At 42.7% G+C, this 22,703-nt stretch overlaps 1 protein-coding gene across 1 annotated transcript in view; it reads right to left on the bottom strand.

Moving 5' to 3' along the window:
• The window catches only part of LOC127422163 (protocadherin-16-like), a 247,653-nt gene that overhangs the window by 168,564 nt on the left and 56,386 nt on the right, over nucleotides 1-22,703 (bottom strand). The window contains exon 4 of the mRNA XM_051665501.1: nucleotides 9,917-11,691. Within this exon, the coding sequence (XP_051521461.1) occupies nucleotides 9,917-11,691 (1,775 nt within the window). The remainder of the gene's footprint in view (nucleotides 1-9,916; nucleotides 11,692-22,703) is intronic.

Below are 22,703 nucleotides of genomic sequence, written 5' to 3'. Positions count from 1 at the left end.
TCTCACCAACTAGGTAACAGCGTAGCATGAAATCAACATTCATCAGACACAATCCACCACCGCACCGTTGTCTGCTGAGCTGCAAAAATGTGCTCTGATGTTTACCATTCAATCTGCTCCATTACTGACTGCACTGACAAACTATAGCTGGCTAACAGCAAACAGACATGAGTGACACGGTTGTCAGGGACAAGGTTAATGTTATATTAGTTATATTGAAAAAGGAAAATGATGGGATCATTGTTTATTAAGTAACCAGTATGTATTTCACAAACTAGTTAACTTACCGAGACACAGCTCAACACTGCCCTGTCTGTAGAGCCACCGTCAGTTCATAGTCAGCTCTGTAAACAATGGAGTCGGAGCGCGCTCTGCTGGACAAACTATGTAATGACACCAATTCTAAAGCATTGTTCTCTGCATTAATGTTCTGAAAAAAGTTTTCATATCGGCACATATCGGTAAAATATACGCCGATACCGATATATCGATGAAAGGCTAATATCGGCCGATAATATCGATAGACCGATATATCGGTCGGGCACTAGTTACTACACTCTGTGACCTATATGAGAGTGGAGTGTTGAGATCGTTTGAAAATTTGGTTCAATATTTTGGGATTCCCAGATCTCAGTTCTATATGTATTTACAGCTGTGCCACCTGCTCTGTATTGTTTTTGGGAGTAGCATACACCCCCCCCCCCCAAGGTGGCAGATACTCTGGGAGAGATGATTGCTGCTTTTGGAAAAGGTCATGAGGCATCAGGGTATTACTCCCTGTTAATTCAGAGTTTGGGGGACTGAGCTCTAACTTCTATCAAGAGATTATGGGAGAAAGATTTCAACTTGATATTGGAGGAAGGAGTGTGGGCTAGGATTCTAAAAAATGTCAAGTCTGTATCTAGAGATGCAAGGGTTTGCCTTATGCAATTCAAGATTTTACATAGATTCTATTGGACCCCCTCTAGATTGTATAGGTTTGGTCTTAAAGACACACCCACCTGCTGGCAATGCCAATCGGAGCATGGAGACACAACCCATGTTTTTTGGGGGTGTGTTAAGATCCAAGGGTTTTGGTTGAGGGTTCAGAATTTTTCTTAGCGTTCTTGGAGGGTTCTCAGGGTGGAATAGTGGAGAGAGAGGGGTAGTTATAAATGTGTGTGATTTTTGTATTTTTTTAATTAGTTGTTTTGTTTTTGTTTTCTTTTGTTTGTGCTCATGTATGACCACAGGGGTGTTTGTTAGGGTCGGGGTGGGGTTGAGGATGGGGAGGAGTGGTAGTGGGTGTTAAAAGTTGATTCTGTGTATTTATGTTTTGCTTTTCTGTGTTTAAATAAAAATGTAAAAAAAACTTAGATGCACTTGGCAGAAAACACCAACTGTTTAAATTCTTTCTTTAACTTAACATAGCACTTCACCGTGCATGTCATCTTCCACTTTAATGTATAATAGTATCTGAGCAATTATCAGGTCAAAGTTTTCCTTGAAGACTTTTAATGTCACTGTTCCCTATCTGTCACTCACTCGACGTTGTGTCGATGTAGTGACACTAGGGGTCACTCTTGGGAGCCCCAAACACCTCTGATTTTGAATAAAGGCCAATGGGAATTGGCGAGTGGAATTTGCATGCCACTCCCCAGGACATACAGGTATAAAAGGAGCTGGCTCGCAACCACTCATCCAGATTTTTTCTTCGGAGCCGAGTGGTTTTGTTCAGCGAGCTGAATTACTCTGCCGATCCATTCACCTCGAAAAGCTGTTGGATTTACGGTTCATTACAGCAGCTTCTCCTCCTCTTGCACTGGTGAAGTTCAGAGAATGCCCCTGGGCACTTCAGCAGCTAAGAGAGTATATTCTTCCTACTGAAAGAGTATATTTTCCCTTCTAAAAGAGTGGCATTAACGGAAAGCATCTTTTTAAAGATGCCTCTCCGTTTGTGTATATTTCCTGGTTGCGGTCGTTACCTCTCCGCTTCCGATGGCCACAGTCGCAGTCTTATGTGCTTGGGCGCTGCCCACGCAGAGACAGCGTTCGTGAACGGGTCACGTTCTCACTGTGAGAGCATGACCATGACAACATTGCGGTCACGGTTTTTCCTTCGTTAGAGGGAAAGACCACCCCAGTGGCTCCCCGCCTCAGTCCTTCTACCTACGGGTTTGAGGCCACATCGGTTAGCACTGGGGGTGATTTGGGGACCCCAATGGGAGCCACTCCGCCGGGTAACTCCCCACGGACCTCCCATTTCCCAGTACACTCATTTGCCCCGCTGGGATGAGACCACCGGCTCGTCTCAGGGCGAGTTCAGAATCTCATTTCGGCGCTAGCGAAGAGGATGAGCTCTCGATTGCAGCATCGGAGAGTGGGCTGTCCAGTCTGATGCTGAGAACTCAACTGGGGCACCCACCTTCGGGTGCAGTCGCAGCCTGACGCGCAGCTGGCAGCCATGCTTGCATGGGCAGCTGCGTGTGTTGGGCTGGAGTGGAGCCCTCCAACCCCCCTGAACCCTCGCAGCCTGACGATTGGTTCCTGGGCCCGGAGCGCCGCTCACGGCCGTGCCCTGCCCCGGTCCCTTTCTTCCCGGAGGTGCATGAGGAGCTCACAATGTTGTGGCAGGCACCTTTTCAATGCCCGGACCTGGTCTCTGAGCTCCTCCGTTCTCACTACCCTCGATGGTGGGGCTGCCAGGGGGTACTCTGCAATTCCACAGGTGGATAAGGCGGTTGCGGTGCACCTATGCCCGCAAAACGCAGCCACCTGGCGGGGCCGCCTGAGACCCCCGTCCAGTGCCTGTAGGGTTACGTCCTCTCTGGCAACTAAGGCCTGCGGTGCCACTGGACAGGCCGCCTCTGCCCTGCATGCCATGGCTCTCCTGCAAGTGCACCAAGCCAAGGCACTAAGAGAACTGCACGAGGGTAGTTCTGACCCGGAATTGATGCAGCAGCTGTGCTCGGCGACCGACCTCGCTCTCTGGGCTATGAAGGGCACGGACTCTTGGGCAGGCAATGTCCACCCTGGTGGTCCAGGAGCGCCACCTATGGCTCAACTTGGTCGAGATGTGGGAAGCTGACAAGGTACGGTTCCTTGACGCCCCCATCTCCCAGGTCAGCCTGTTCGGCGACACCATCGAGGACTTCACCCAGCAGTTATTGGCGGTGAAACAGCAGACAGAGGCTATTCAGCACATCCTGCATCGGCGCGGTTCAAGACCTCGCACCTCGTCTGCTCATCGCCAAGGGCGTCCTCCTGCCGCAACAACACCGGTTCCGCCGCAGCCCGCCCCCGCAGCCCAGCCCCAGCGTGGAGCCACCCGCAGGAAGCAGACGCCACCCGTCTCACAGCCAGCCGCCAAGAACCCGAGGAAGGCTTCGAAGCGCCCGAGTCAGGCGACCCAGGCACGTGGAGACCTGCTGCAGGCCTAGAGATGGTAAGCAGACCACTCCATCCCCCGGTGGAGGGCCGGGAGGAGAATCCTTTGCCTTTTCTTTGATTCGCCGCATGCCCGAAGGGCTGCGTCACCTACACATTCACAAAAGGAGCGGTTTCCTCATTCCCTGGGTCACATATCCAGTACTCACGGCCGTCGTTATCATGACCACTGGCCACCGTTCCTTTATGGCATGTATGGCGTGACTGACCGAGGCAACCCTCGGTATAGACGCGCTGGCACACAGCTGGCCCCCGGGACTACGCAAATATGCGTTTCCTCCAGTGAGCCTACTCACGACAGAACCCCCATCCCCCTGGTGAATTCCACTGAGGAAGGACCTTCTTTCTCAGGGACGGGGCCCCATCTGGCACCCGCAACCAGACCTCTGGAATCTCCATGTCTGGCCTTTGGATGGGACACAGAAGACCTAAGTGGCCTTGAAGTGGCATATGTTCGCTAAGTGGTGTTCTTCCTGACGCAAAGACCCCCAGAGATGCGCAGTCGGATCAGTGCTTTCCTTCCTGCAGGAGAGGCTGGAGGGGCGGCTGTCCCCCTCCACCTTGAAGGTGTATGTAGCCGCCATTTCGGCACATCACGATGCAGTAGATGGTAAGTACTTGGGGAAGCACGAATTGATCATCAGGTTCCTGAGAGGCGCTAGGAGGTTGAATCCCCCCAGACCATGCCTCATCCCCTCGTGGGACCTCTCAGTAGTCCTTCGGGGTCTACGGAGAGCTCCCTTCGAGCCCCTGGAGTCAGTTGAGCTAAAGGCACTCTCTTTGAAGACTGCCCTCCTGACTGCGCCACTTCCATCAAGAGGGTAGGGGACCTGCAGGCGTTCTCTGTCAGTGAAATGTGCCTGGAGTTCGGTCCGGGCTACTCTCACATGATCCTGAGACCCCAACCGGGCTATGTGCCCAAGGTTCCCACGACCCCATTTAGGAATCAGGTGGTGAACCTGCAAGCACTGCCCCAGGAGGAGGCAGACCCAGCCTTAGCATTGCTGTGTCCGGTGCGTGCTTTACGCATCTATTTGGATCACACGCAGAGCTTTAGAAGCTCCGATCAGCTCTTTGTCTGCTTTGGCAGTCAGCGGAAAGGGAGCGCTGTCTCTAAACAGAGGATCACCCACTGGGTCATTGACGCCATCATGATGGCATATCACGCTCAGGACGTGCCGCCCCCCGCGGGGCTACGAGCCCATTCTACTAGGAGTGTGGCGGCCTCCTGGGCCCTGACCAATGGCGTCTCTCTAGCAGACATCTGCAGAGCAGAGTGGGCTGGGCAACACCCAACACCTTTGTGAGGTTCTACAATCTCTGGGTTGAGCCGGTCTTGTCCCGTGTATTGTCAGGTACGAGCAGGTAAGTTCCGGGACAGCTGGCCGGGTGTACTGCTTGCGCATAACGCCTTTCCCCTTCCCTGAGGTCAAGACGTGCGCTTTGACTCCCAGTCACAAAGTTGTGATCCCTGGATGACTTTCCTCCTTAGCCCTGTGGCAGACAAGTTTGTGCAGAAACTCGCTGCCGGCCCAGTACATGTGCTAACTAAGCCCCGTACTGGGGTAGGAGCTCCACATATGCTGGTTCCCCATAGGTGACCCCATGTGATATATCTTCTGCTAAATCATTTCCCTGTTGGTAAACTGCGTCTTCCTTGGGCAGAGGTTCCTCTGCCCCCAGTCACCCTGTTTGTAGAGCTCCTCCCCCCTCAGGTAGGACCTACCATGGGACTTCTCCACATGACATACTTCCGACAAGACTCGGTAAGACCATGTGACGAATTTCCACTCAAAATACCCCCCCCCCCACTCTCTGGGCGGGGTGTGGTCTCCACGGTGTCTTCCCCTTGGGAGTGACACCCCCCCCTCCCCCCGATATTGACACTTATGGCACCCAGTCGGTAAACAAATTCCACTCTTTTTGGGGAGAAAAGAGAGGAAAAGAGGCCACGGCTGGGCTAGCCTGTCCCTATTTTTTGGGCAGTCAACTTGTCCCCTAAGGGACCATTCGACACTCATAAGAGTGTTGGGGGAGGTTACGTGACGGCCTGGTGCGCTGGCTACGAGGCACACAGTGGTCTGCCCATCTCGCACTGCCAGTTGACGTAACACAATCCAGCTTATTATGGCGTTTCGTATAGGGACACCTAGTGTCACTACATTGACACAACGTCGAGTTATTTTCATAACCTCCAGGGAACGAGACTTTGTGTCCCTCTTGCCACAATACTGAACTACCCGCTGAAATGGCCGGGACCTTGTCTCGGCTCCTCAGCACAAAACCTGAATGAGTGGTTGCGAGCCAGCTCCTTTTATACCCGTATATCCGGGGGAGTGGCATGCAAATTCCACTCGCCAATTCCCATTGGCCTTTTTTCAAAATCAGAGGTGCTTGGGGCTCCCAAGAGTGACCCCTAGTGTCACTACATCGACACAACGTCTCGTTCCCTCCATCAGGGCATGTTAATATCCCCTTTGTATTTTGAATATAATATATATGTAGACACCATGATATTTTCATCTCTTTTGTTTATTTACATTACATTTGGTCGCCAGTGAACACTTCCCCAATTATTGCACTCAAACCACGAGGATATAACTTCATGTTTACAACGATTAAACCAGTTATTTTCTGTAATCAGACTCTGGTATGGAAATGTTTCTTTGTTTTAAAAACATTTAATGGATCTTATAACATGCCTGAAGATTATATTAAAAAGTAAGTACTGTACATGAAAGCAATGTGATCATTATCATTGCTCATACTCTGTACAATCTTTACTCGGAATATAATTGTTTTTGTTTTTTTAATATTCCTAGATGCACACAGAGGGACAAGTACCCCAAAACAGCTGCTTGACTTCTGTTCCTCCCAACGGACCAGTATACTGTGTATGGGAGCACTAATGTTAGCCTATTATATAGCCAAACACAGGGAAATAGCACAAACATGCCCAAAGATGACTGTTAGAAGATATAAAAAGCAATAAAAGGCTTTAGAAAACGAATGCAGTGCTAACAAGACTATGCTAGCAGATGATTGTTCAGGGCCCTCAATGTATCTGAATGGGACAAAGGCCTTTCCCGCCTTATTGTGCTGTGGAGACCTGCAGAGCAACCACACTCCATCTCTTTCACAGCTCGCTCAGTTCAAATCATTAAGAAAAGGAAGACTTGACTAAATGTACCAATTATGCAGCTACCTCACACAGAGTGAAAAATGCTCGTCACCCCAGTGGTAAGCATGTCTATGACCGCAGTTGGAGTGTATTGTGAATAATGGTCTAAAAAGTGAAATGTCTTTGCCTAGGAGACAAAACAACAGCTGAGTTCAGGCTATTCTGAAGCTTCTACCAAGGATAAGCCTTTCATTTGTGACCTCCAAAAGAGCTCACCACTACATTTTCCTTTGTCAAACCTCAAAACTGATTAGAGGGTTCACAATATTACATATATATATATATATATATATATATATATATATATATATATATATATATATATTATAAATCTGTATTATGCCTTATCGCCATGTAATAAGAAAAACCAACGAATAATAGAGTGTAACTAGATATGCAAAGTTTGTCAAGACAAGTTTGATGTTGGCTTGAAAAAGCCTTGCCTGAAAGATTAAAATAGTTTTAAAAGCTAAAAATCTGAAGATTTTACAGGCCCAACAGACAGACAAAACGTCAAAAACAGACAGACAGACAGACAGACAGACAGGCAGACAGACAGACAGACAGACAGACAGACAGACAGACAGACAGATAGATAGATAGATAGATATCCAAGTCAGAACAGTCTGAAGTCAGTGCCAAGTTTGGTGGATGTAGCTTAAAATCTCTAGGAGGACTTAAAATTCACATTTTGGTCTTAGTTTAGGGATTTTGAACAGAAAAAACAACACTTAAATAAGCTTAAAGTTTAGAACAATATGTTGGCTTTTTCAAATCAACATAATAATTGATAGTAGAGTCACGGTCAAGTTACAAGTATTTGGTAGCTTGTCTGATAAATTTAGGCAGCCTCGATTCCAATGTCACAAGTCTTTTATAAGTTATCTTTGTGGTTAAAACAAAAACTGGATATAGTCACAAGCAGTGTTAGGTAATGTTACTTTTAAAAGTAACTAAATTAATTAAAACCTTACTTTTTATGGAAAGTTATGTAAAATTACGTTTTTTGCATTACCTTTGCGTTACTTTTTTCTCACCGCCACTCTCTCTTCTGCTGTGAAAGGCACTTTCTATTTTTGACAAAATGTTGCCTTACACATTTCTTAACTCTTGCTGTTACTGTCATGACAATGGCAAAGTTTATAATGGCAGCTCATTTAAGCTCCAGAAAAAATCCACCGCTGCAAATGATGAGTACAACTGGATTCTACTGAAGCATTCAGATTTACATTCTTTTACAAGTAATATTTTGCCATTTTTAAAACATAAATCTCAGGGTGGGCTAAAAGACGACTTGTTGTGCTCTGCCCATCGCTGATAAGCATGGCTCGTACTCTCTAGAACTACAATACCCATCATGCGCACGCTACAATGCCCATCATGCACACATATACTACAACTTCACTGAACATCTCTAGTATGCCTCTCTAGAACTACAATGCCCATCATGCCCCTCCTCGAAGTGTGCACAATTTTACTCCTGATTAATCACAATACGGGGAAAGGAGAGGTGTACAAAAGCAACGCGTAACTTATTAAAAAAAAACTCAAATATTATGGTCTAAAATAAAAAATATTGCGTTACTTTACTCGTTACTCGAAAAAGTAATCTGATTATGTAACGCACGTTAGTTTTAAGGTATTATCCCCAAAACTAGTCGCAAGAGTTTTCACATTTCAAAGGGTGGAAATTTCACTGATGTTCAAATAAAACTCAGTTAATTACTCCTCAGCTTAATGGTAGCCACTGACGCACAAGCAAAGTGACAAAACCTAAAATGTAGTAAACCAGTGGTGCCAGTACACATTAAACTAATCATGCTCTGCTGTGAGGGATACACTGGAAAAAATAAAATCAAGCCCAGTTCAGATGTGAAATGAATGATCACAATAGCCCCATTGTAATGGCATTTGGACAGGAGCTTTGATTCAGAAAAAGGGAGGCGGTGGGAACTCTGCGCACAGAGATCTCTGATGAAGGGAAAAAAGCAACTTGTCAAGTGCCGTGCTGTGATGCTTGGATGTGGATTTGGCAGAGATTTCTGCAGTCTGTGCATAATCAAACTCCCAACTGCTCTAGAGTGGCATGCCAGATCCCTTCTACTGCAGTCATTCGTGCCACAGCCTAAGAGACAGTTGGTTTGGACCTTGCGCTTGGCAAGAGTGCTTTGATGGCTGTAAGGATAGACTTAGTAACAAAGTCCTTTTATTGTTCTGTATTAGAGTGTTGAAAACGCAGGCCTTTTGGCAACTGTCTGTGAATAATTAGCACTCTTTGAATTATAATTGAAACATACAGCAGGACAGGAGCAACTTTGATCAGATTTGATTCTCACTTGATTTGCAGACCTGAGTCCTGCTGATTCGATTCCTATTTCTGATTTGAAGAAATACCACTATAAACTTCTTATATTATTCCCAGACCTCCCACTTGACCCAAAGCAGCTCCTATTCCCAGTCTATAAGGAGTCAGCCAGTCCTAAAACCTCTCCCAGCCACGATCCTCCCTCTCTCTGGAGGGACCCCAGGGCCAAGTTCCCGTCTGCTGGGCCCTCTGTCAGCTCAGTGAAGTGTGTCTCAAGCACCGCCAGCACAAATCCACCACAGAGAAAGCATTTACTTGATATGTGACTATGCAAAATTACACATTTTGATTTAGTAGGAAATGTATTGCTAGCTTTGAATTTGCCTGTGGAGAAAATTATTAGCAAAACACTTTGAAGTCCTTATACAGGCATCAATAAAACGCAGAGAATGAAATAATATCTTGTTTCCTTTATAGTCAGCAGACAACTGAGGCTAAGAATTATAGGCCTGAAGAGACAAAAGTGCAAACTTCAACAGCGTTTTCGTAATGACTCCTCACACTTTTTCTGATGTCATTTTTGATGTGAGCAGTGGTCGGTTTGTTTGCCTTTAACTGTAAGTTCCTCTGAACTACCTTGTGCACTACAATGGAAACCACTGTGAGGTGAAGGTGAGGACAGCCAGTAAAAGAACAAATCCCCCATAGCCTGAAGAGAGCAGGTAACTCCCAGCTAAAGCAGTCCAATCCAAACAAAGCTTACCTAAGAACACTCCCCAATATCTCACAATTCATCATCACACTTTCCAATTCAATTTCCTAAAATGACTGTTTGCATTAACTCAGTTGACAGACTCTTAAAGAGCATTCTACTAATCTGTTTTTAACACACAAAGTCACTCCCATTAGGCTTTTTTTTCTTTTTTTTTTTTTTTACTAAATTTTGCTGATTAATCAGAATAAAAAGAATTCAGAATGTTTAGAGTAAAACAATATAGTCCTACCTCCATAAAGCAGGTCCCTATTGCGATGTTCTCCTTGATGGATGCATTGTAGAACTTGCTCCCAAAAACAGGTTCATTGTCATTAATATCCTGTAGGATCACTTTGACCACAGCTGTAGAGGACAATGGCGGTCGACCCCGGTCAGTGGCTACCAGAGTTATACTTGGCCTAGGGTCCGTCTCATAATCTAACTGGGTCAGGGTAGTGATGATACCAGTGACTGCATCAACACTGAACCAGTCCGAATGAGTTCCTTGATTCTGTAGGATGCTGTATTGAATATCCCCGTTGGGGCCCTGGTCTTTGTCCCGTGCTGTTACTTGTAGTACAAAAGTTCCTGGAAAGGCCACTTCTGGAATGACCTGAGTGTACTCCTCCTGGTCAAACATAGGGAGGTTATCGTTGACATCTGTAACCTGAATGGTGAAGGAGGACTCTGCCCGTAAAGGGGGGGTACCAGAATCTGTGGCCATGACTCTGAGTTCATAGTGGTCCTGCTCTTCACGATCAAGGATCTTGTCTATGCAGATGAGATAGATGATGTTGTCTTTGGTGGTCAAAGCAAACTTTCCATCACCACCCTCTAAAGATACATTGACATTGGCGTATTCGCCATAATCAGGGTCTGTGACTGAAATCCTAGCCACATACTGGCCAGGTTGTGCTCCTTCAGAGATGCGAGGAGAACCATCTTCGCTGAGGAAGATTATGGTCATGGTGGGCTGGTTGTCATTGTAGTCTCGCACCTGGATGGTCACAAAGGCGTTGGTGACTTCTGGCTGAGTGGCATTGTCCCTTGCTTGCACCACAAGTTCATGGACTCTTCTTATCTCATAATCCAAAGGCTTGTTAAGAGTTATAACTCCAGTGCGAGAGTCAATGACAAAGTAATGATCAGGGTCACTCTGTCTTCTATTGATGTCATATAGCACCAAGCCATTGTAACCCTCATCAGCATCTGAAGCAAAAACCTGCAGTATATTGTTTCCAGGTTGAAAGTTCTCTGAGATCATTGTATGATAGCGACTCTGGTTAAAGATGGGGGCATTATCGTTGATGTCCTGTACAGTCACGTCCAGGATCATCTGTCCTGTCCTCTTAGGTGAACCACCATCAAATGCTTCCAATAGCAGAGTATATGATGACCTCGACTCCCTGTCCAAAACCGCATTGACCACCAAATCCAAGTAAAGGACTTTGTTGGATCCTCGTTTGGTTTCAAGAAAAAAAGCCTGTCCAACATTTCCATCTGTTATGATGTAGCCTTGCGTAGTCAGCTGGTCCTCGTCTGCATCCACAGCAGGCTCAAGAGGATATTTAGTGCCAATGGTTGTCTGTTCAGGGATTTTAAAAGTGGCTCTTTTTCTAGGGAATGTTGGAGCATGATCATTGATGTCATTAACTAAGACGGTGACTTCAACGGTTATACCGGTCATAGTGACAGCTATGAAGCTGTAACGTTCCCGCACTTCCCGGTCCAACACCTTTGCAGTTTTTATGATGCCAGTACTCTCGTCGATGTCCAGATCTGTACCAACACCTGTACCCTGATGATCTGAGATGAAGTAGTGGGATGCAGTCATACCAGGTGGCAGGCCAGCACTGATGTCACCTACCACTGTACCTGCTGGCTGCTCTTCATCCAATTGCAGCTGCAATGTGCCCAGCACCACAGATGAGTGGGTGGCCATGAGTTCTAGTGCCACATAGAGGATGACCAATATCCACCACTTCAAAGTCCTGTTTTTATGTAATGGGTCCATAATTGGCCTTCCTTCTTGCAACGTTACACTCTTACTTTAAAATGCTTCTTACAAAACCTGACAGGACAAAAGGAAAAACACAGTTAGAGAACCAAGCATAAGTGAAATAACAAAGAGCTGTCAAACATTCATCCAAAACTTTTAAAAAGAATGCATCTTATAGATACCGTATATAATGTACATACAAATTGGATTACACAAGTAGGCTCGGTTACAGTCATGACAAGAATGCTTAAGTAGCTTTCCACATGTTTTCTTTTTAATAACACAGTAGCACACACTGTGCACACACGTTGTTCCAGCATTTTGCTCTAGCCTAATCAGTACCTTATTCCTGCAGCTTAATTGAAACAGAAACCACTAGGCAACTGGACATAAATAGGAAAAAAAAGACAGCTGAAAATGAATCTTGTCTCCAGTCAAAGTAAATCAGGGTAGAACGTGTTTCATTTGCCAATTCTACCATGCTTTGATTGTAACAACACCCTTTTGTACCTGTCAGCCCAGAGTGAACTGGTATTATGGAGATTCTGGGACCTGACAGAATGTTGGGTATGAGGTTTGTTAACTTGAAAGTCCTCTTGAAACACTCAACGTTCCCTCAACTCTCATTTCTTTTGGGGTGTAAACTTGAGGAATGTCCTCCTACAGCAAAATACAGTGCAGTGACTGGCAGAAGCCTAAAATAGAGACTGTGGTTACACAAACCCCCTTTACCTCTAAAACTATTAAAATGCAGCCCACATGGATTGAAAAACTACATAAAAGAGAGCCATGTGGACCCTTTAAAGCCGACTGTGTGTTCACGCCATGGTATATTAATGGCAAAAATTAAGCACAATATAAAGCTACTATAATGCTGGTTGTCCAATTTGAATATATTATAACCATAAAGGTCTTCTCTGAGTGTTCCCCCAGCCCCTCTTTAAACAAGGATTTAGTAATTCCTCATCCATAAAATTGTGGCTTACGGACCTACAAACTATGACAACATTATTGTTGAAATTGTGAAACAAAATCTTTTATAGATGATTCCAGGATTAGATCCACAGTGCTGGTAAATGAATTATAAACATTCAGTAAGTCAGGAGCTTAAATATTTATGTATGCTTGTTAGAAGAACTTGATTCATCCAAGCAAGCTTTTAAAGTATGAGGGAACGGAAAAGCAAAAAGGAGATGAAAGATTGAAAGTTACGGGAGAGCTTATTATCAGAAGAATTATAAATTGCGTGGTTTCCTAGATGCTCCCTACAATAAAAGTACCATAGTAAAAGGTGCCTAATTATGTTCACAAGCAAAGGACTCTGCCTTTGACTTAATTTCTTGAAACAACAATTTAAATCAACAGTGATCCCTTTTTAAAGCAGCATACTTTAGATAACAAGTGTACGAGAGAGGGTAACCAGTGCCACGCAAGGAATAATGTACATTCAACTGGTCATTATTGCAAAATAAACTCAGACAGGGTGATTAGGACACCAACAAATGATGCAGTAGGTTCTTGTATAATCCTAAAAGGGTTTATTTTGAAATAATGACAAGTTAATTGTACATATTATGCTTATGACACAGCAGCTTGCAAAATAAAATAAATGGTCATGAAATATTGATTTAAGTTGAAAATTATTTTTATTATGTGAAAAGAAAGATATCCAAGGGCAATGGTTAATTATACAATTTACAAAATATCTGACCGCCGAATGCAGTGACTGACTATTTAGAATGAAGTATTCTAGAAAGCTGTGTAATAAATAGATTTAAACAGTTACATATTGCAACAATATTTTCTATCTGACAACCTAAACCTTATCCAATTCTTGAAGATAGCTCATTAGAGACAAAATGAAGACATGAGCAGTTTTAGGATGAGCCTGTCATCATCAGCATTACCACACCAAGCCATATGCTAAATTTCAGGCCAAGGGAAATAATCATGTCATTCTCAATCAGGCACACAAGAGGAATGACTTCACTTCAGTAAAATTCTTTACCATCATGACCACATTTCATATGGTTTCATAAAGTCAATAAATAAAAACAGAATCATGGGGAAATAGTTTTCCTCTGTCATCCATCACACAGTGAGAATGCATCAGAAAAGCTCCCTCCAGTGGTTTAAAGAGGATTGCCCTCTGCAAAACTATAATGCTTTTTTTCTGCCCCAGAGTGTAGTTCTTAGGTTAGTATGTCTATGTGTGAGCATGCTTAACTCTTTTACCAACTTAAGAATAACAAAGGGTGCTATTCAATCTTACAGCTGCACGTGTGTTTGAGCTTCAGTGTATGTGTGAATGAGTTTGATGATACAGGTGTCCATATAAAAGTGTGAATTAGTGCCTGTGTGTGTGTGTGAGTCAGATCTGTGCGTGCTGCGTGCCTCATTGTGGTAGTCTGTCAAGCCTGTGGTAGTGACGCGGTGTGTGTGTGAGTCTGAGTGAGGGAGCAGACCAAGAGGGCTCCACGCAGTCTGCCCTGCACCCTCTCTGGCTTTGTTGCATTGTAATTGGGGTCTGCTGGAAGCCTGCCCTGTGCATTTGGGAATCCAAAGCTAATTTCAATCTGTCAGCATCACAGGGACTAAGACACACACAGAGCAGAAACACTCTCATATGTTTAATAAAGTATTAGCACACACATACCCCACACACACACAATCCCTCAAATGTAGATTAATGTATTACATTAAGCACTCCTTAAAAGTCAAGCCTTTAAGTGTTAAATACAAAATCTATATCTAATAAAAGCATTAATCTTAAAGGTGCAATATGTAACAATTTTCATGTAATATTTGCCCTTTTTTTGCCAATGTGTGAATGGCTTGTAACGCAACTTAATAAATTAAAGCCTGTAGACTGATTTTTATGCGAAGGGAGCGGGTCGCTTTTGTCGGGAAAATCCAAAGGATGTGACGCTTATGCGCGCTCCTGAGAGCCTTGCCTCAGTGCTTCTCTTCTGCTATTCAACAGCGACAAACTGTTGCAGCAACAAACTGCAACACTAGGTAACGTTATCTTGGAGATGGAATCCAGCAAATGGCCGGCTCCCAGCACAACACTGACTCCTACACAAACCGAGTAAGCCCAAAAAAAAAAACACACAAAAAAAAAAAAACATTTATCTACTGAATCCAGTCTGGCTAAGCGGGAACTAGGGTTGCAGCGGTATACCGGTTTCACGGTATACCATGGTATGAAAATTGACGGTTATCATACCATGTACATTTGCTTATCTACGGTATTGAGAAAAAAAAATGCAACCGGACGGAGAATCTCACCTGTGCGTGCGCATCTCCTTTCCTCCTCGTCTGCCTGTCAGACTCGTCAACTTCAGCCACACACACACATGCAGTGTAAGAAATGTCAGAGAGAAGCGAGGCGAGGGGGTCTGAAATAAGTGTGTGTGCGTTAAAGCAGTGTTTCTCAACTGGTGGGTCGCAGGTCTATTCGGACAGCAGGGAAAGAACAATGCCATGGCTCTCCCATTGAAGATATTTCGGCAGCCGCACAAGTGATAGCCTATTTAGGACTGCCGAGGCAGATTTAATGATAATCTCGCAATCAGCTAAAAGCTTCTCATCTGCACTTTTGCACGAGTGTAACGGAACCAGCTCGCGCTAATGATCTGCTCTGCTGGCACGCGCGTGCAACAACCGGGCTTCCCTCGATATTGTGGAGCGCAGACCTCAGAACTGATGTGACCAATTTCAATTCTAGTGAGACTTTTCTAGTTTAAAGCATTACGGAGGAAGTCAAGTCGAACCTCTCAATTAGTAGGCAGCCCTGACATGCCAAATAGCACTGAGGAGGAAAAGAGCAACACTGTGCTATGTGCTAATTTTTTTTTTTTTTTTTTCATTATACATCATCACCTTTACAAAATTGTTTCACAATTTTACATGAGTAAAAGTAAGTGTTATATTTTGACAAAAAGTTATAGTTTCATATGAAATAATCTAAAGGCAAAATCTATTAGACCTCATTTTATATCAACAGTGGCAGCTGTAGTTAAAGTTTCAAGATGTGTTTCAGCTAGTATTTATTTTTTCATAAATACTATAATTTATTATTATTATTACTATTATTTAAGACTAGCAACACTGGCCTAACCATAGTAATGAGGAGCCTTTCCTCCTGTGTAATATGTATGTTCTGTTTGAATTATGTTTGAAATTAGGAAACAAACGAGATAATAATGGGCTCAAATAAGTAAATATGCTCTTCAATTTTTAAAAGGGGGGAGAGAAAACTTCGTTGCTTTAGTTGACGTCAACAACAAAAATAATGTCACTTGATGCACATCCTTGTACTTGAAAACCATGAACAAAACTATGCAACATAAAAGGAAATGCGACCCAGGATACATTAAATACAGGTTACGTTTTTACTATGGTGGGTCGCCACTTGATTTCCAATGTAAAATCTGTTTCCTGAAGCAAAACCAGTTGAGAACCACTGAGTTAAAGGTACAGACAGGAGCAGTCTGGCTGTGCTGTCGCACACCTACAATATATGTTAATTGTTAATAATCATAGGACATTACTTTAAAGCTCACACAGCTGATGTTATTTTTCATTTAGTAGTTCATTTAGCATGCTATGCTAACATGTAAACTAACATGCTTTAGTTTCATAACATGTTATAGTTACATGCTATTTGTTTAATCATGTTTATAATTTGGTTTACTATTATAATTCTGTTAGCTTTCTTATTTATTCTATTTATTTTTATTTATTTTCAAAAGGGAGACTTTTTTTTTACACATAATTCAATAAAAAAATCTGGTTTCAAGTTTCAACTATAATAAAGCATTTGTTCACTCCTTTAAGGGTCATTTTAGCTGATAATAATAATTGTGTATTACTGTATACCGTGATACCGTGAAACCGTGATATTTTCTGAGACAGTTATCGTACCATGAAAATCTCATACCGCTGCAACCCTAGCGGGAACGTGATCATGGTCGAGCAAAAACTAAAGTGAACATCGGCAGGGCATTTGATTCCTGGAGGGACCTTCGTTCGGTTTTGGGGATCAAAACCATCCATGAATTGGCATTCTTCTTATAGGACAGGTAAGCTTACATAACTGCAAAGCATGTGAAATATAGTGCCATAAATATTGATCTGTGTAATTTTAGCTAAACTACAATAACACATGAAATAAATGCTAGACAATGTTCAAGATAATGCAAAAAGACCCATTCATTAGTGTAACGTAACTTGGTTATACAGAAAATATATACATTCTATTATTATAAAACGTGAGTGGTGGTGGCATAGTGGGCTAAAGCACATAACTGGTCATCAGAAGTTTGCTGGTTCAATTCCCACAGCCATCACCATTGTGTCCTTGAGCAAGGCACTTAACTCCAGATTGCTCCAGGGGGATTGTCCCTGTAAAAAGTGCACTGTAAGTCGCTTTGGATAAAAGCGTCTGCCAAATGCATAAATGTAAATGGAAATAAAACAATAGCGCATCAATACATCAAAATGACAGTTGTGATGGAATCACATCAATACTGAAATGTGTCAACATATTTATAATGTATAGTCTATTTTATAAACAGCTACTATCATCATCCACCAAATTTAGCTAACAGCTATTGATAAAGCTGGCTAGCTAGCTAACACCGACATAGGCTATCGTATAAATGCAGTCAATGTATCATGCAAAGAAAAGTGATTACTTCAAACTACAGTCTTGCATAGTCAGACCTATATCCACACTTTGTTTTAGCCCTGTTCCAGCACTGGAAAGTCAAATATAATATGCAGTCTCAAAGTTTGTAGTAAAACAATCATAACTGTGTAATTTTAATTATGCTACCTCATCTGTCAGCATGATGTCGGTGAATCACGTTGTCTTTTTGTACGTTACATCATTGTTTTGGTCGATGCTTGCTCGCTCGCGTCCCTATGGAGTGTGTGCACGCAACGTGTCTGGAAATGATAAAGTTTGCCAGACAAATTGGAAAAAATCCAGTAATCTCATTTTGGTGTTTATTTTGCACTGTAAACAAGATGGACTATGCGTAACAATGCGATATAGGCTAATAATGACACAATCAAGTAAAATGAATGTTAATTCATGGAATTAGCGTCTAATGTAAAAAAACAACAAAAAAAAAGCATTCAACAATGGGGGCAAAGCAAAACCACTAAACATTAATTTGCTACATATCTTTTTGCTTATAAATAAATATTAAAATCATATAATTTCTCAACTTGGTTATTTCATTGGCTTTTTATTTTTATGACTATTTTCCTCTGATTTTTCATAGCACAAGAGTATTTAGCAGCGAAAGTGAGGTTGAATATGCCCAGTGTTTCTCAACATCTTAAGATTCACAAAAGCCTGGTGTCCTCTCCAGAAGATGGCAACGCAAGGCTGTTTTCCTCCGATTCTGAAATGAGAAGCTTCTCACAGCGGGCACGCGAAACGGAAATAATGCAGGCTGCCAGTGTTCGGGATACAATGCTTTGTAGTCGCGGATTAGGACTTTGCAAGCTGTTGGGAAGATTTTAATCTCTGTGGCAGCAAAGCGTTGTTATCATTATGATGGCGTCACACTGTACACTTGTGGCATCAAATAAAGGGGTTGCTGACACATTGTGTTAATATTTTCACTGGACATTGTGTCCGACAATGTTTGAATTTGTCAGACACTAGGACGTTTACCAGCTAACGGAAACCCTACCCTGTAAAATTTTAAATAAGCTCTCTCTTTAAAAAATTTCATGATCGATCATTGCTGTCACTTCTGAGTACTTGAGCATTCACATACTCGTGCCCACACTCTGTGTCTATTACTCAAAAATGAAACCAGAACTGTCACTTATAACCCTAAAAATATTCTCAATGCAACTCTTTTGGAATTCATGGCTGTTTCAGAATTGAAAGTGAACAAAAAAGTTGTGATTCCCTATTCAGACGACGAGTCAATATGCTCTGTTCCTCGAAGGCTGAATGAAACACACAGATGTATTCAATGGGCACTGCCACTTTTACTAACGGCTGCAGCAGACCTCCAAAGGGCTAGATATGTACCACGGCAAACAAACCTAGACCACTGCTATTTTCTGTCCAAAATAAGTTTCTTATTATTGCATTTAATGCCTTGTTAAACTACATGGCATGAAGGGAAATTCTCCTGGATTCCAACTAAATAGGAAGGTTGCAACTACTACACCATGCAGTGGAGAGTTGGCCAGACTTAAAGGATTTTACAGGGATCAATTTGGCTTTATTCATTCTTTATTCACGATCCATTTATTTATATAATGGATAAAAAAAAACTAGTTTAAAGGTCAGGATGTTGGTCTTGTATCTTACTATTCCGCCACTTTATAAGAGTATACTGGTTGTGTTATATCACGGTTTCTGACTTTCCAACTTGTGGGGAATCTTTGCAGTGCTTTGGGTCATGTGTTTGACCCAGACCACATAATACAGCAAAGGGCACGTGCTATAATTATAGAAAATGGCCTATTTGAAGAAAAAAGAAAACACTCTGAGAAAGGCACAGTCTATCCCTTGACAAAGTCTAATAGAGCTCAAATGAAAACAGGTCTGCTCTATTTACTTAAAAGCATGCCCCCAATAACATTTCATAACAGTCTCTAAGCCATTCACACATGCTGATTCCGACCATCTTAGTTTTTTGTTTTGTTTTTTTTTTAAAGTTTTTTTTATTTTATTTTTTAAATATTCCCCCCCCCCCCCCCCCAAAAAAAAAAAAGAGGAGATAGTGGATTTGTGAGTTTTTAGACTACTAATATTTTTAAGCAAGTGCGGCTGTCTTCCCCCATTCAGTTTCACATACTGGTTCCAAAGATCTGACAGAGCATAGGCTAAAAGTGGAGCTTAACAATCCCAAAGAAGCAGCTCTGTTAAACACTAAAACCACTTTGGCCAAGACACTGGGGATGAAAACAGCCACAGCTGGCCAGACCAATGCTAATCATCTATCACTCTGTGTCCAAGACGTTTTCTCATCCAGTGGAAGACATCCATGTCAGCGCACCAACACCTCAAACAATGCTTGTACTGGAAGATTGTAGTGACAGCAAACACCGCTTTTAAGAATGATGTTTTTCCAAAAGTTCATTTCAGTTAGATTTAGAGGGCAAATGAGGTAAAGACAATATATTGGCCCCTTTAGAGTAAAGGATGAGTGAGAAATGGCCCTGAAAGCCAAAAAAGACCTTAAAAAAAACAACCCTAAGCAGTAATAAAGTAACACCATCAATTTCGATGAAGGGCAACTCAAATATTTCCATTTTATAGGATGTTTAGTGGCAGGCCAAATTAACTTCTTTGACTTTCGCTTGATCTCAAACAAACACTTTGTCATACTGGGATTATTTTCCTCAGATATCTTGCTTTTGCAGGATAACTATAAGAAATCCAGGAAAGTAAAAAATATCTGGCCAATCAGACTATGTCATGGTCAATTTCAATACAATTTCTTGGTGAGATAATCAATCACTTTGAGATCCTTTGAGTTTAGCAGTGAGACAGAGACTTGGCAAGAGAAGCCTCATGTTGAAGCACTTATCTACAATGGAGTATCTTAAAGATCCACATACACCACCCACAAACTGGGCCTTGTACACAGCTTGTCCACACCAGCAAATGTAAACTCAGCAAAAAAAAGAAACGTCGCTTTTTCAGGACACTGTATTTTAAAGATAATTTTGTAAAAATCCAAATAACTTTACAGATCTTTATTGTAAAGGGTTTAAATAATGTTTTCCATGCTTGTTCAATGAACCACAAACAATTAATGAACATGCACCTGTGGAACGGTCATTAAGACACTAACAGCTTACAGATGGTAGGCAATTAAGGTCACAGTTATAAAAACTTAGGACACTAAAGAGACTTTTCTACTGACTCTGAAAAACACCAAAAGAAAGATGCCCAGAGTCCCTGCTCATCTGCGTGAACATGTCTTAGGCATGCTGCATGGAGGCATGAGGACTGCAGATGTGGCCAGGACAATAAACTGCGATGTCCATACTGTGAGACACCTAAGACAGTGCTACAGGGAGACAGGAAGGACAGCTGATTGTCCTCGTAGTGGCAGACCACATGTAACAACACCTGCACAGGATCGGTATAGGATAGCAACAACAACTGCCCGAGTTACACCAGGAATGCACAATCCCTCCATCAGTGCTCAGTCTGTCCGCAATAGGCTGAGAGAGGCTGGACTGAGGGCTTGTAGGCCTGTTGTAAGGCAGGTCCTTACCAGACATCACCGGCAACAACATTGCCTATGGGCACAAACCTACCTCCGCTGGACCAGACAGGACTGGCAAAAAGTGCTCTTCACTGACGAGTTGCGGTTTTGTCTCACCAGGGGTGATGGTCGGACTTGTGTTTATTGTCGAAGGAATAAGCGTTACACCGAGGCCTGTTCTCTGGAGCGGGATCGATTTGGAGGTGGAGGGTCCGTCATGGTCTGGGGCGGTGCATCACAGCATCATCGAACTGAGCTTGTTGTCAATGCAGGCAATCTCAACGCTGTGCGTTAGAGGGAAGACATCCTCCTCCCTCATGTGGTACCCTTCCTGCAGGCTCATCCTGACATGACCCTCCAAGCATGACAATGCCACCAGCCATACTGCTCGTTCTGTGTGTGATTTCCTGCAAGACAGGAATGTCAGTGTTCTGCCATGGCCAGCAAAGAGCCCGGATCTCAATCCCATTGAGCACATCTGGGACCTGTTGGTTCAGAGGGTGAGGGCTAGGGCCATTCCCCCCAGAAATGTCTGGGAACTTGCAAGTGCCTTGGTTGAAGAGTGGGGTAACATCTCACAGCAAGAACTGGAAAATCTGGTGCAGTCCATGAGGAGGAGATGCACTGCAGTACTTAATACAGCTGGTGGCCACACCAGATACTGACTGTGTTCAGGGACACATTATTCCATTTCTGTTAGTCACATGTCTGTGAAACTTGTTCAGTTTATATCTTAGTTGTTGAATCTTTTATGTTCATACAAATATTTACACATGTTAAGTTTGCTGAAAATAAAAGCAGTTGAAAATGAGAGGACATTTCTTTCTTTTTTTTTGCTGAGTTTAGATGTTGGGCTTTATTTAGTATAATGTAGCCAGACCTAAACGGCAAAAGGTCTGGTCAACGTTGCAGTTTATGCTGGCCGATAATCACCCACTTAGACAACAAGAGACCATTTGACCAACATGTACAGTGACCAACCACAATTCGCTTTGTTTTAACATTCTGTTTAGGAGTGGATTTATCCATTATTTAAAATAAAATTGTTTGACCATCCCGACACAGCAATATTGGCTCAACCAATACAGTTAGTTTTGGGCGGGACGGACTGTTAGGTTGACCAGTGGTAGACAGGGTGAGTGTCTGGGGAACATGTATGAAAACAATCATTTTTGTAATAGAGCACAACAGTGCCCACCCACTTTTTCAGTTGTCTTGGTTCTAGAAGTATATTTCCCAAAAAATTTTGAATCAAAATTATAAAACAGAATTTTTTTTTAAAAAACTTTAAGCCATGAACCGACTTTAAACATAAACTTTGATTTGAAGCAAAAAATTGTTTGAAAATTGGACAAAAAGATGAAGGTACAAGACTGTGTACTTAATGTTTATAATGAGGGCTTAAACTAAAATCCCATGAAGCATTTGCTTCAACAATGCGCTCTGTTTGCCACAATTTTCTGATTGGTGGATTTTTCCTTTTAGGATCATGGGTAGTGTAGTTCTTGACCAGGAATTGTGCTATTAAACAAGGTTTTACATCAAAATTATGTTGAAATAACACTGATGGTTCAACAGTTAACAAATCTGGAGCTTACGTTTGGTCCATCATTAAAGGTTTATAAGTTACAGGCTAGTTAAAAAAAAAAAAAAAAATTACCTATGGAGAAAATGAATGGTAATTTTACTTCCAAAACCTGAATGTTATACTATGTTGATTGGTAACACTGGTGGCACAGAAATAACACACCTCAGCTCTGAATATACCAAGGCTGGTT

The sequence above is a fragment of the Myxocyprinus asiaticus genome, chromosome 31, assembly GCF_019703515.2.
Source record: "Myxocyprinus asiaticus isolate MX2 ecotype Aquarium Trade chromosome 31, UBuf_Myxa_2, whole genome shotgun sequence".
Classification (NCBI taxonomy): domain Eukaryota; kingdom Metazoa; phylum Chordata; class Actinopteri; order Cypriniformes; family Catostomidae; genus Myxocyprinus; species Myxocyprinus asiaticus.
Note: the sequence above shows the minus strand (reverse complement) of the source record. Positions and strands in the feature narration are given on the sequence as shown.